At 36.6% G+C, this 15388-nt stretch overlaps 1 protein-coding gene and 2 long non-coding RNA genes across 5 annotated transcripts; 1 reads left to right on the top strand and 2 right to left on the bottom strand.

Annotated features, from left to right (window-relative positions):
* The first annotated feature begins 2674 nt into the window (after window positions 1-2674).
* Window positions 2675-12314, top strand: LOC132800229 (uncharacterized). Its single transcript, XM_060813480.1, has 5 exons — window positions 2675-3217; window positions 3329-3424; window positions 3505-3633; window positions 3714-3913; window positions 12299-12314. The coding sequence occupies exons 1-5, from the start codon at window positions 2675-2677 to the stop codon at window positions 12312-12314; spliced, it is 984 nt and encodes a 327-aa protein (XP_060669463.1).
* An 89-nt stretch (window positions 12315-12403) lies between these two features.
* Window positions 12404-12969, bottom strand: LOC132800306 (uncharacterized). The gene is made up of 2 exons (XR_009635331.1): window positions 12925-12969; window positions 12404-12783 (listed from the first exon to the last, which is right to left on the bottom strand). It is a non-coding gene; the product is annotated as an uncharacterized LOC132800306 (long non-coding RNA).
* A 2-nt stretch (window positions 12970-12971) lies between these two features.
* LOC112489557 (uncharacterized) lies at window positions 12972-15230 on the bottom strand. Of its 3 annotated transcripts, XR_009635330.1 has the most exons (5): window positions 15170-15230; window positions 14588-14692; window positions 14386-14436; window positions 13532-13636; window positions 12972-13126 (listed from the first exon to the last, which is right to left on the bottom strand). It is a non-coding gene; the product is annotated as an uncharacterized LOC112489557 (long non-coding RNA). The 3 variants fall into 3 exon arrangements; XR_009635329.1 differs by lacking the exon at window positions 15170-15230 and having other exon boundaries at window positions 14588-14788; XR_007237458.2 differs by lacking the exons at window positions 14386-14436; window positions 15170-15230 and having other exon boundaries at window positions 14588-14788.
* Window positions 15231-15388: the final 158 nt, after the last annotated feature.

Raw genomic sequence — 15388 nt, 5'->3', positions numbered from 1 at the left:
AGCATCATAATTGGCCACAATTGTGGGTTGCTCTATTAAAACCTCACTTTAGACTATAGCTGCATTAGAAATCTTAGTTGCTTTTCAGACCTTCTTTTTTCTTTTAAGTTTTTTCTTCTTCCTTTTTGCTAGGGTAATTTATTACTAAAAATCAGTACATGGAGATAAGAGAAAAATACATTATGATTAATTAGAATTGAAGTTGAGAATTCCAGAGTTAGTACTTTCTAAAGGTATAGATATATATATATATATATAGAGAGAGAGAGAGAGAGGGAAAGAGAGAGAGAAGATCGATGCATAAAATTTTAGGTACATGCTTAGCTAGAAGCAAACACGCAAACACTTTATCCCCAAAAAAGAAAAAAATAAAAAATTAAAGAAGAAGAAGATAGAAAGATTTAGATGGCATGCACACTGCTATACATTAAATGTTCAGTAAATGTTATGGCATGCACAATATCCTTAGGAAGAGAGCGTATGAAATTGAGGATTGCGGATATTTATACATGTATGTATACATAGTTGACAATGTTGTTAAAGGTAGATAAAAGTTTATTAATGTTGTCAATGTACATTTGTAGGTTGTACTTTATAATGGCACCAAAGAGGAACTTGCGACGTCAACCGAAGAAGGGAGTTAAGAAGGTGGAAAGTAAGAGACGCGGTGGTAGCACAGCAGCACCCGACTCTAAGCATCAACGTACTACTAGGCAGAAATCCAAATCTAAGACGGAAAGCACCAAACTTCGAGGGCACGTTCCACTTTCCTCTCCCCCATCTGATATGGTAAGTTTTATATTCATTTATGTTGTTTTGTGCGGTAAATGATAAGACATGTGACAGTATTTATTCATGAATGTGAAAACTGAAGAAAAACTTCACCCGATGGCCATCGATAATTGCCGATAGGCCATCGGGCTTTTTTTTTAGTTCATTGTAGGTTGATTACCGATGGTTTCATCGATAATTACCACTTGTGCAAAAATGTGAACCTATATGTCTTAAGATTTAGTTGGAAATTATTATTATCAAGTTAGGGTGGAAAATAGGGTATGATTAAATCGTTGATGTCAGTTCCATTTATGTAATTCATATTGCAGCCCATCGATGCTCCAAAGGAACGGATGTTGCAGGATGCCGATATAAATAAAGTTAGGGCACATTCATTCGGGAATCCAATAGGGGCAAACAAAGTAATTACAAGTGTCCTCACAAGTGAGCAGCTCGAAAAGTATAGACAAACATGTTTTGGACACTTACTTGACATGAAGAACCTCCGGTTCTCTGGTCAATTAGTGCATCACCTGGTTTGCAGACAAGTTGTGTCCAACAATCCAGAAGTACTGGAGTTTAACTTCGGGGGATCTGCAGTGCAGTTTACGAAGTGGAAATTCGCACTCATTAGTGGGTTAAAGTTTTGTAGGTACCCTTCGATGTATGATATGCAAATTTCCAAAGGAAATGAGCTGCGCACGAGGTTGCTAGATGACAGGAGTGACTTGAAACCGCCCGAATTGGAACGACTATTCAAGGATACACTTTTTGTGGATGATTGGGATGCTGTTAGAATTGCGTTACTATATTTCTTAGTTCATGGTGTACTCGGAATGGATCCGAAGGTTCAAATAAAAAAAAATTCATTGATTTGGTTGCTGATCTCGACGTATTTAATTCCTACCCTTGGGGCATTCTGAGCTACAAGGAGACGATCAACTCATTCCACAATGCATTCCAGCAACGAGGACGAGGACGTGCAGTAAAGAATATATCACAGTATTATGACCTAAAAGGTTTTCCATTGGTGTTTCAGGTACGGTAATATATTTAATACATGTAGCGTTTACTTAAAATTTATATTTAATAACCTATAATTAGTGTTTTGTAGGTGTGGGGGTTTGAAGCAATCCCTTATTTTGGTAACCAATTTGCCGACCGGTTGGAAACCCGTTGCCCGAGGATCCTTGGATGGCATACTCCAAGGCAACCGAACCATTTTGCTGTCCATAATTGGTTCTCCTCCAATAGCAATGTAAGGCAAATTTTCTTTAGACTACATGGTACGACTACATTCAAGTTACATTACCATAGTCAGTTTCCAAATTTACTTTTTTTCCTTTCTTCATTGCATGTAGTATGTTGTGCACTGGAGGTTAGATGCTACCGATGAGGAGAAGACTATGGATTACTGGCGAACAATAGCAATTGACATACATGAAGTTCGATACACGTCACCTCCAATTGTAGCGCCAATAGTTGGCGCTAAAGATGTTGGCGCTAAAGATGTTAGCGCTAAAGATGCGTCCAAAGCTAAGGAGCATTCTAGTGGCCCTCCAGATGCTAATTTCAGGGTATGCAATTGTTACTTGCACGCAAATTTGTATTTCATATGTTGTACTAATATATGTTGACTTATGTTTTGGATATTGATATTGATTAGCTTGCTTGCTTGGAGGCAAAATTTGATGAATTAAATAAAGAGATGGCAGCGTTAAGGAAGATGCTTAGTTCTGTTATTGACCAACAAAAGCATCAGGTATCATTTAGACAACTTAGTATACTTTACTTTAGTGCTTCAGCATTATTAAATTACATATTGTAATTCAGCAATTATTTGTTGTTAGAGTTTGGGAACTGCAAAAATAATCGTTTTGCTTTACAGGCCAAGCATCATATGCATAGCCATTCACCGTCATCTTCGGTTAGACCATCATCCCCTGTGGCACCGTCTTTTGGAGAGCAAGCTGAAGAATTTGATGCACCCATAGACGGTTCCAATGGTAGGAAGGAGGATGATGATTGTACTACACCGTTTGAGCCTATCGTACCTGGAGGACCCTATGTGGAGGATTCCTGGGCTTTGGTGCCATATCGGCCTTTGCATTTCGGGTGGGATATCGGTGCTTCAGCTGACAGTCCACATCATGACCAATCAGCTGAGATTGAGGTGGAAGATCGGAAGCATAACGTTGGTGATACAAGCCGATTCGGTCGAGTTTACTACCAGTCACATCACGTCATCTCTCCTTACACCGACCCGTGTAAAAAGAAGGTCAAATTTAATCTTACTCGACCTATTGATGCATCAAAGGAGAGGGCGTTCGATGAGTGGTATAGGGTGGCACCGAAGGAAGCAACCGTGTGTACATCTTATATGACGGTGGGAAAGGAATTTTTTGCTGAGCTACTGACCGATGAAGGATGGTTGAATTCCGATGTAAGTTATATGCTTTATGTTCATGTAAAATCATTGTGGTCCTACGTTTGGAATGATGTTTTATTTATCACCTTGCACTTGTTACTTATTTCCTTTAATGTGGTTTTGCAGCATATTGACACTATTTTGTATTTCATACGAAAAAGACGGTTTGATAATGAGAAGATGTTCACCAACACCTGTGCCATATTAGACGTGTTATTTTGGGTAAGATGATGGGATGTTGCTGCGTTGCTTAATGTTATATTGATGATATTTTATATTGTATATATTTCATTATTTGGCAGTCATCCATCAAAGGGCGTTATCCCATATGGAGGGCATCTCATAGCACATATTCATGTGATGCGACCCTTTGTAACTATGTGCATGGGAGGTCACCCAAACCTAGCGTGTCGTGGCGGATATGTGATTATGTAAGTCCATACATATATTGAAAAAAATTCTCACTAAGTTTCCCATTTTGTGGATAATGAGGTTATGTTCTAATTTGCAGGTGTACATCCCTGTCAACAATGGAGGCGCGCATTGGTTGGCAGCATGTGTGGACTTGAAGGCCCGGCATATTGATTTATACGATCCAAATATGGGAAATAAATATGTCCAGAATAGAGAGTTGAAGAATGCGGAATGCCTTACGTATATGCTGCCTTACCTATTGAGGGATAAGGGATATTACGGGAAGAATCCGGACGTGTCTCCCACTTTAGATCCATTCACGATGACCATTATCAAAGATGCACCCCGCCAAGATAATGGGTATGAATGTGTTGTCATTTCAAACAACTTGTATTGCTGCTGTTTTTTATTGTGGTTACATGTGAAAATACACGTGGTTGGTTTTCATTAATGCTAATCATTAATGCTATTCTGTAGGGGTGATTGTGGCGTCTACGCTCTGAAATTTATTGAATACATGAGTAGTGAGGAGAACCCTTCATTTGGTCCGCAAGACATTATGTTTTTTAGAAAAAAATATGCTGTTGATTTGTACTTTAATAAACTTTCAATGTAGATCGTATGTTTAATGTTATGACGGTCTATACTAATGTTATACTAATGTTATCTTAATATGCTAAACCTATCTTTACTAATGACAACCGTTCAAAAAAAAAAGATAAAAGATAAAAGATAAAAAAAACCCTCGGTTGTGGTAAAAATTAAAGCAAAGATGATTATTGATGGTGCATCAATAATTCCCGATTCACCATTGGTAATTACAGAAACGCTTTTCGTAACCAACAAATAAACACTGGAAAAATTACCGACGGTTTTGTCGGTAATTTCCAAAGGTGTACAGTCCATCACGTTTTACCAATTTGTTGGGCCCCACAAGTCCCATAATGTGTGTTGAATGCAAAAACATGGCAAATAGGGATTCTAAAATTATAATAAGTGGAGAAAATCCCAAAATTTAATAAATGTGTATCAAATTTTGCCAAAAAATGGGATGTCTGTTCACCCTCCGTAATTCCCGAGGAAAATGTCGGTAACCACCAAATTCCCTCGGAAAATTACCGATTTTGTCGTCGGTAATTCCTGAGGATGTACAGTCCATCACATTTTACATGTTTTTTGGGCTCCACAAGTCCCATAACGGGTGTTAATGCAAAAACATGCAAAATAGGGATTCTAAAATTGTACTAAGGAGAGAAAATCCCAAAATTTCATAAAAGTATATCAAATTTTGCAAAAAAATTGATGACTGTTCACCCTCGGTAATTCCCGAGGAAATCGTCGGTAACCACCAAATTCCCTCTGGAATAATTACCGACAGTTTCGTCGGTAATTACCGAGGGTGTACAGTTCATCATATTTTACCAATTTTTTGGACCCCACAAGGCCCCTAAGGTGTGTTGAATGCAAAAACATGCAAAATAGGGATTCTATAATTGTACTAAGGAGAGAAACTCAAAATATTTAATAAAAGTGTATCAAATTTTGTAAAAAAATAGGATAACTGTTCACCCTCGGTAATTCCCGAGGAAATCGTCGGTAAACAACAAATGCCCTCTGGAAAAATTACCGACAGTTTCGTCTGTAATTCCCGAGGGTGTACAGTCCATAATATTTTACCAATTTTTTGGGCCCCACAAGGCCCCTAAGGTGTGTTGAATGCAAAAACATGCAAAATAGGGATTCTATAATTGTACTAAGGAGAGAAACTCCCAAAATTTAATAAAAGTGTATCAAATTTTATAAAAACTTTGGATAACTGTTCACCCTCGGTAATTCTCGAGGAAATCATCGGTAACAACAAAAATGAACCCAGGAAAACCTACCGACAATTTTGTCGATAATTATCGAGGGTGTACAGTTCATAATATTTTACCAATTTTTTGGGCCCCACAAGGCCCCTAAGGTGTGTTGAATGCAAAAACATCCAAAATAGGGATTCTATAATTGTACTAAGGAGAGAAACTCCCAAAATTTACTAAAAGTGTATCAAATTTTGCAAAAACTTCGGATAATTGTTCACCCTCGGTAATTCCTGAGGCAATCGTCGGTAAAAACAAAAATGAACCCAGGAAAACCTACCGACAGTTTCGTCAGGAATTACCGAGGGTGTACAGTCCATAATATTTTACCAATTTTTTGGACCCCACAAGGCCCCTAAGGTGTATTGAATGCAAAAACATGCAAAATAGGGATTCTATAATTGTACTAAGGAGAGAAACTCCCAAAATTTAATAAAAGTGTATCAAATTTTGCAAAAAAATAGGATAACTGTTCACCCTCGGTAATTCCCGAGGCAACCGTCGATAAACACAAAAATGAACTCAGGAAAACCTACCGACAGTTTCGTCGGTAATTCCCGAGGGTGTACAGTTCATCATATTTTTCCAATTTTTGTTACCCCACAAGGCCCCTAAGGTGTGTTGAATGCAAAAACATGCAAAATAGGGATTCTATAATTGTACTAAGGAAGGAAAATCCCAAAATTTAATAAAAGTATATCAAATTTTGCAAAAAAACTGATAACTGTTCACGCTCGGTAATTCCCGAGTAAATCGTCGGTAAACTCAAAAATACCCTCTGGAAAAATTACCGATTGTGTCGTCGGTAATTACCGAGGGTGTACAGTACATCAAATTTTCCAGAGGGTATTACCGACGAAATGTCATGGACTGTACACACTCAGGAATTACCGACGAAACCGTCGGTAAATGTTCCAGAGTGCATTTTGTGGTTTACTCACGATTGCCTCGGGAATAACCGAGGGTGAACAGTCATCCTATTGTTTGCAAAATTTGATACACATTTATTAAATTTTGTAATTTTATCTCCTTAGTACAATTATAGAATCCCTATTTTGCATGTTTTTCCATTCAACACACCTTAGGGGCTTTGTGGGGCCCAAAAAATTGGTAAAATATGATGGACTGTACACCCTCGGGAATTACCGACGAAACGGTTGGTAATTTTTCCAGAGGGCATTTGTGGTTTACCGACGCTTTCCTCGGGAATAACCGAGGGTGAACAGTCAACCTATTATTTGCAAAATTTGATACACATTTATTATATTTTGTAATTTTATCTCCTTAGTACAATTATAGAGTCCCTATTTTGCATGTTTTTGCATTCAACACACCTTAGGGGCCTTGTGGGGCCCAAAAAATTGGTAAAATATTATGAACTATACACCCTCGATAATTACCGACGAAATTGTCGGTAGGTTTTCCTGGGTTCATTTTTGTTGTTACCGATGATTTCCTCGGGAATTACCGAGGGTGAACAGTTATCCAAAGTTTTTGTAAAATTTGATACACTTTTATTAAATTTTGGGAGTTTCTCTCCTTAGTACAATTATAGAATCCCTATTTTGCATGTTTTTGCATTCAACACACCTTAGGGGCCTTGTGGGGTCCAAAAAATTGGTAAAATATTATGAAATGTACACCCTCGGTAATTACCGACGAAACTGTCGGTTTGTTTTCCTGGGTTCATTTTTGTTTTTACCGACGATTGCCTCGGGAATTACCGAGGGTGAATAGTTATCCGAAGTTTTTGCAAAATTTGATACACTTTTAGTAAATTTTGGGAGTTTCTCTCCTTAGTACAATTATAGAATCCCTATTTTGCATGTTTTTGCATTCAACACACCTTAGGGGCCTTGTGGGGTATAAAAAATTGATAACATATAATTTACTGTACACCCTCGGGAATTACCGACGAAACGGTCGGTAATTTTTCCAGAGGGCATTTGTAGTTTACTGACGATTTCCTCGGGAATTACTGAGGGAATACAGTCATCCTATTTTTTTGCAAAATTTGACACTTTTATGCAATTTTGGGATTTTCTCTCCTTAGTACAATTTTAGAATCCCTGTTTTGCATGGTTTTGCATTAACACACGTTATGGGACTTGTGGGGCCCAAAAAATTGGTAAAATTTCATGGACTGTTCACCCTCGGGAATTACCGACGGAACCCTCGGTAATTATTCCAGAGGGAATTTGATTGTTACCGACGATTTCCTCGGTAATTACCAAGGGGGAACAGTCATCCCATTTTTTTGCAAAATTTGAGAACTTTTTAAGCAATTTTGGGATTTTATCTCCATAGGATAATTTTAGAATCCATATTTTTCATTTTTTTGCATTCAACACACCGTAGGGGACTTATGGGGCCCAAACAATTGGTAAAATGTGATTGCTATAAGGTTTCGGTAATTACCGACGATACCTTCGGTAATTCTTGAATCAAAAACAAATTGAACGTTTTCATTTTTTAATGCCGTTTGATCACTAACTTTGCCAGAATTTATCATTAATAATGCTACATTTAGCATGTTATTGGTTGGAACACACATGATTGAAGTTGGCGGATGGAATTGTTGTGAGTCTTTTACAACGGTGTACAAATGTCAATTACCGATGATGCATTGGTCATTACAATTGGGCAGTAATATCATCCATGCAATAGTAAGAAACATACAAACAACTGAACCAAAAATTAAAGACGGAATGATATGTTATCAAAACAATACGACAGATGAATTTGACAATAAAAGAACACATAAAGCCAACGTCTATTACGCCAAAACACATGTTACGCGGTTGACCAACTAATTGCATTCCTGACTACATTTCATACACATGCATACCACATAACATGGCCTCATTGTCTGAATATAGCATCATGCGATTGATGGGCGTTCGTTTCAGTGGTGCTGTTGGTTGTTAGTGCTATCAAGAGGTACGGCGGCGGAGCATGATCGACTGGTGTGACCAACCTGTTTGCACCTCCCGCATCTATATTGATGACGCTCCTCTCCTTGAGATTGAATCCTCTTCTTTCTCGGTCTTCCTGACTGTTTGCCAATTTGAGGTGGAAGTACAACTGGTTTATGACATCATCTGGAGCATGCCACTGACATTTATCTCCAAGTGGATATATGGTTTCCGAATATGCATAATGGAGTGAGTCAACTGAGTAATGCACCGAGCAAAGGAAATCTGGAGAAATATGTCGATGCTTACATGCTGCAATTGCATGGACACAAGGAAATCCACCAATGTCAAATTCCTTGCATGAGCACGTCTTATTTTCTAAGTTAACAACTCCAACGAACATGCCATGGCCAACAACTTGAAACTCATATAAGTTCATTGGCATAACACGTAAGCCTCTGCCATTATTTGAGCAGTCCTGCATGATTTTTTCCAACCAATTAGTAACAGGAGTTTGCATTGCAGCAGCGTTAGTTCGACATTCATACCACCACCTTTGCAAGACATCACAAATGTGATCTAGTAATGGCAAAACAGATTTATCCCTAGCATCAATAAGCACAGAGTTTATGCTCTCTGCAATGTTAGTTGTCATTATGTTGTATCTATTGCCCGGAAAATGTGATCTAGCCGTTTTTGAAGGACTTGCATCCTTGAGATATTGTACAGCTTCAATACTAACCCCTTCTAAAAGCTACATGGCCTTATCAAAATCCTCAACAATATATGCTCTAGCTGCATCATTAAAAGTTGATATAATCGCGTTGACATTACCTTTAAACTTCTTAGCATGTAAATTTGTACCAAGATGATATGTGCAGTGGCCATGGTGATTATTAGGGAAAACTGTACGTATTGCTTTTGCAATGCTCTTGTGTTTATCCGATATAAAAGCTATATTCGGATCATCCCCAAACGCTTCTTTAAAGCTCTCAAAAAACCACGTGTAAGCCGCATCCGTCTCCCCAGGGCCTATTCCATAAGCAAGTGGATAAATTTGATTGTTCCCATCCAAACATGATGCAATATATAACAAACCTCTATATCTATTCTTCAGTGTAGTTCCATCGACAGCTACGACTCTCCGCATATGCTGGAACCCTCTAATGCTAGCTCCAAGTGCCATGAAAAAATATAAAAATCTGTTTTGATCATCAGTTTCAATTCGAGTAAACGTGCCCGGATTTTTGCTCTTCAAAACGTGACTCCATAAAGGAAGTTTTGCATATGAATCTTCTGGCGTGCTCCACAAACCCGATAGTGCAACTTCCTTAGCGGCCCATGCTTTGTTGTAGCTTATGTTTACTCCGTAATTAGAGCGAATGTCATGCACGATATCTCGAGGTTTGTATTGCCTTGAAATCCCGTCAAACATTGGCTGGATGATGTCTCTGATAACTGAACTTGTTGCTTGACGATGATCCCTTTTCATGATATTTAAAGAGCAAATATGCTCATCCTTGAAGGCCCTAATATGAAGGCCTCTGTATTATCACCATGTAGTTTGGTAGCACGCATTCGCCACATGCAATTGTCGTTTGCACATACAACCTCATATCGGACTCTATCCGACTTCTTGACCTTGAATTCAAAATTTCTCCTTAGTGCATAAAGACTAATCTTCTTCTGTAGCGCATTCTTACTCGCAAAGATTTGATTGATTCGAATGATTTCATGGGCATTGACTGATGAGAAGCGATGGTTAACCCTAAGTTCAGCCATGGTTGGGGTCGAATCGTTTCGAATGTCCAAATGGTTTTCGGCACAAGGAGAGGCAAGCACATCATCATTCACATTATCAATTGGAGTACTACCATAAGGAGACTCACCATGTCGACTATCACCAGTTGAAAGTCCCGAATGTTGGGTCCAACAAGTGTCTCGTAACCCATCTTCACTACGATCAGTGTTGACCTCAACCTCAAATTGTTCATCTTGATCATAATCATGTCCACAATATTCATTCATATCATTAATGTCGAAGTGCTCATTATCATGATCATGTTCCACAGATTGCACATTGTTTTCACAAATTTGATTTTCAGAGAATCCAGGTTGAGTTTCCGGCACATGAAGTTCGGTCGCTGGGGACTGCATGTCGGCATCAGAGGTACAAGTAGCTATCTCGGGAACTGCAGATAGTGGGGCATTAGTCATAAATCCTGAACTTGTAGGTATCCTATTCACAACACATCCAGCAGTATTAATACTCTTTGGAACCCTGGATAACACATCAACAATAAGTGGAGATCTGTCTTGAGGTCTCTGTGAACTATACTCTTCTATAAAACTTTGTAGGTCTTCATCATTTTCCACAACGTACGGCTCACATGACAAACATACATGGTATATGAACTTGAAGATTAATTGATGTTGTGTAGAATCTAAGTTGAGAGCGTTGTAGACAACATCTTTAAGTTCGACCAACGTACAATTCCATTTGATACGTATAATCTTCATTCTTTGACGTTGGTATCTCCAGGTACCTTCAAAACATACACTCCATGTTCCATCGTAGAACAGTAAAATTGAAATTTGTGACATTGAGCACAAAGAGTTTACCAATTCAAAACATACTAAGTATCTACTTTTGCAATCGTAGAATCTTTGTTGGAAGGTTTAACTATAATCCTGAAGCAAAAGTAATGAAAAAATACAAATACATTTTTAATAAATGAGTACAGAAAATAAGCCAAACAATTATGTTATTAACGCCTACTGAAATAGCATTTTAAATACAAATACAAACATTTTCAGTAAATGAGTAAAGATAAAATAGGAATGCATTTTATGTAAATGAGTACAAAAGCTTTTTAAAGGAAAAATGTTGCCATATATGTACACATATTTATATTTATAACACACCCTGTGAAAGCTGATAGAAGGCATGAGCTGCTGGATAGAGAAGACAAACGCGTTTATAGTTGGTCAATGTTTTCCCTTTCTGACCATGTAAATGTTATCTTTTTAATACAATATTGACTAATTAAATTCTTATTCTTAGGCTAATATATATATATTTATTAATTAAATCGATCCATTGAAAGGTCTAATGCTCTAAATTTGACCTCGATATCATCTTTCTGTGAATTCAAACAAAACATTTTTGATTCATTTTTATAATATTATATTTAATTTTTTGTTCATAGTTTATAACGCCTCCTTTGTTCGTACCAATTCATACTTTTTCCTCACTACTAGTATTGTGCTAAGGCTAAGTCATTATTTGATTTTGACTTTATCTATCACCTATACGTAAAGTATATTTTAGGAAATTTTTTTCGTAAAATCAATTAACAAAATTAATATGAAGTATATTGTATTTATTTTTTGGCTTAGTTATTAAGCCATTTATGTTTACTGTTGGGAGTTCATGATTTCAAAACATTAAGATGGAAAAAATTTATTATAAATGATAAAAAAAATTATGTAAAGAAGTAGCATAAAGCCAAATTATGTATATATATATATATATATGTATATATATCCACATACCAGGTAATCGTTAACTCTGATCTGCAGAAACGTACAATTTAATTACATCCTTTTGAAGTGTATGGGCTCCACAATGAAGATTTTCAGATGATGCAGGGAGAGTGAACTGAATTGAAGAGATTTTGGGATTTTCTGCAATGTTCGTCAATGCAAAGAAAGAAGGCTGAAAGGTACCTAACCAAGAAAAGAGAAAGAGAGAGGAAGACACAGTATACATTTAATGTGGTAGCAGGGACAAAAGTTAATGAGGGTAGATAAAAATGAGGGATGGTCAAAAAAGTTGTTTTAATATTATCACCTGTATTCGAGATAGTCAATGAGAAAACTGTTATTTTTACTTTACACTTTCATAGGTATCCATGTATTTAAATAGTTTACAAAAGCCAGACAATTAATTCCCTCCTAACAAGTCTCATTTGGACATACTACCATGGAGCCATTCATGTAAAAGTGATTGATACCATCCATTTAAATTATCATCCTTCTTATTTATTGCTTCTCCACATATCAAATAATATGGAGAATTTAATAATGAAATTGGATCCTTACACATCATATTGACACGAGAATCAAGTACAAAAACTAAAAACAAAATCTGAATTAGCAAGAGGAAATTGTATAAGTGTTTTATGAATAAAAATAAGAGAATATTACACCTCCTAGAGAATATTACAGCTCCTACAAAAGCCTCTGTTGGTATCAATCCCGACTTGACCCAATGTTCCCCATCAGAAATGGAAAGGCTTGAAATTGTCACAGCAATTAAACATCAGCCATGGTAGTCAAGGATCACCTGCTGACAACACGATTAACTGTTGGTTGAACAAATATATGAACCCTGCAGATAGCAACTAGCTGTCAATAAGCAAAAAATACTATCTAGTTTGCATGAAAAGAATCATGAAAAGGAAACTCCATATGAATGATAAACTTTCGGGTGTACCATTTTCCAAGGAATCATGAAAACGAAACGAAATACCCTTATGTTTTTTTTTTATATGTTTTTTTCTTTCCTTTCTTCGACATTTCCCCGCCATCTCTTTATCCATAACCAGACCTTAGGAGGCCTCTATTTTCTTTCGCATCGGCCGGATTGTAAGCGTGGAGACTGCGCGTTTTGAAGGAGATGGTGAAGAGGCGACTCAGATAGAAAACTGCAGGGTTTTAGAGAGCCTTCTTATCTGCACAAAAATATATGAACAACATAAAATAAAAGTGAAAAATATAATGAGCACTGGGAAATAAAAACCACCATAGCTGAATATATTACCCTCGGTAGAAATGGACGTTTCTGTTAACGTATATAATGTGCAACCATGGAGTTTAAACAGTCAATTTCCCTTATGATTCTCATGTTGATAATGAAGTAAATGCAATAACTGACAGTTTGCATTAAACATTAAGGAAAACAAGAATTATACATAACAATAATAACTAATAACAACGAAAGCAGTAATATTTAATCACCTACAGCAATTATAGTAATAAAATAACTATAACTACAATTCTATTAAAACACAAATAAGCATGCAGACAATTAAATTTAATAAATAAGCAGCATTCAATAATGGAAAACACACAATTACCATCTTTAGAATAACCTCCACAGCACCTTTGCCATCACCAAGAGCTCCATCTATTTCATCAATCACCTAGAGAAAAAGTAGTAACTTCTTTCTTCTGCATACATTCTACAATAAGAAGGGTAACCATAAAAAATAATGCCAACCAAGCACTTTGGCCTCGACTCAACAGTGACAGAGTTCATCTGCACTACATCAACAAACTAAACTGTTGTATAAAGTAACTTATAACACAAAACAATACATTGTAATAGCTAGCGAAAAATAAAATAAAATAAAATAAAAACACAAAGTAACTTTATACAAAATTTCCAATCTTAAAAGAATCTAATATTCAGCAGATAAAAATTAATGCAGATCCATGTGAAAAAAAACAAAAACGAAAAAAAAAGAAGCATATATATACAAATACATACATCAGGGACCAAACCCATGGATTTCATTTTTTTTTGGGGGGGGGGGGAGAGGGTTGGTGTGGAAATTGGAAGCTGGATGAAGAAGCATTCACTTGAAAAGAGAAGTTGAGCATCATTTTCACATTCACAAGTAGGTTACTAATTTTAAGTTCTACCCATGTGTGATATTCAAAATCACAATTTCACAGCCACAATTTTATGCTTTGAAAATAAATTAGAGACGCATAGTACTTAGAAATTGAAGGATATAACAGCAGAAAGTTTAACATGACAAGAGTATTACAAAACATTTCTACCAATTGTATATGATCATTGGCACTGTTGACTCCATCTATGCTTCAAATTTTTTAAACAACCATGACAGCTTTCAGAATGCAAAAATCATATGCACTATAAAATGGAAAATGGATTGGAGACACAATAGGAAAGAAGATATGGTACCTGTAGGGCCAAACCATAACCGCCATTCACATCTTGCTCAAAATAAAGTAACTGGAAAATAAAGCAATTAGATTATAAATTTAATGTCACATCAGCAACACAAAAGAAAATGCAGATGCAGAGAGAGAGAGAGAGAGAGAGTTCATAGTCATCAAACATGGTATATAAAAAATTTAAATGCAAAAATATGAAATATACATACCTTAAATTTGCTTTGTGCATTTGAAGTAACTCTTACTACAATACCACACTCGGCTTGTTGCTCGTTGATCGTAACACCAAAGAAATGAGCATTTTGCTTATCCACCTGCAACAAAACAAAATCAAGCAAACGGAAAATTCCAGAAAGAATGAAAGTCCATGATAACAAACATGAAAGCACCTTTCCACTAGCTGATGACAGAATGGAATGTATCCCTAGTTGGCTGTACTCCATCCAGCATCATATCATCATACATATCTCTCAGCAAGAAATGCCTACCACCACCGTTATTAAAAAACAAAAAAAACAGAACACAACTTTCACAATTTCTCCCAAAAAAAAAAATTCCCAAAACCACTAAAAGAAAATCAAAATTAGAGACACTGGTTGAGTAGTTCCTCCGTCCCAATAACAATCTAAAATATATTATTTATTTAAAAAAAAACAAAAAACTATTTCATTATTAGCAAAACAAGGAAGAAAATGTCTCGGGAAAAGCTTAAGAATTTGAAAATCAAGAGGAGAAGATTAGCAGTGATTGATCGAATGAGCCTCATGCTTTCCTACTTCGCTGTTGCCTACCTGTTGCTTCTGCTTCTGCTCCTAGGGCTCTCTAAAATCCTGCAGTTTTCTCTCTGAGTCGCCTCTTCACCATCTCCTTCAAAACATGCAGTCTCCACGCTTACAATCCGACCGATTCATGAAAGGAAACAGAGGGCTCCTAAGGTCTGGTTATGGATAAAGAGATGGAGGGGAAAAGTCGAAGAAAGGAAAGAAAAAAACATATAAAAAAAAACATAA

The sequence above is a fragment of the Ziziphus jujuba genome, chromosome 12 (assembly GCF_031755915.1).
Source record: "Ziziphus jujuba cultivar Dongzao chromosome 12, ASM3175591v1".
NCBI classification, from domain to species: domain Eukaryota; kingdom Viridiplantae; phylum Streptophyta; class Magnoliopsida; order Rosales; family Rhamnaceae; genus Ziziphus; species Ziziphus jujuba.
Note: the sequence above shows the minus strand (reverse complement) of the source record. Positions and strands in the feature narration are given on the sequence as shown.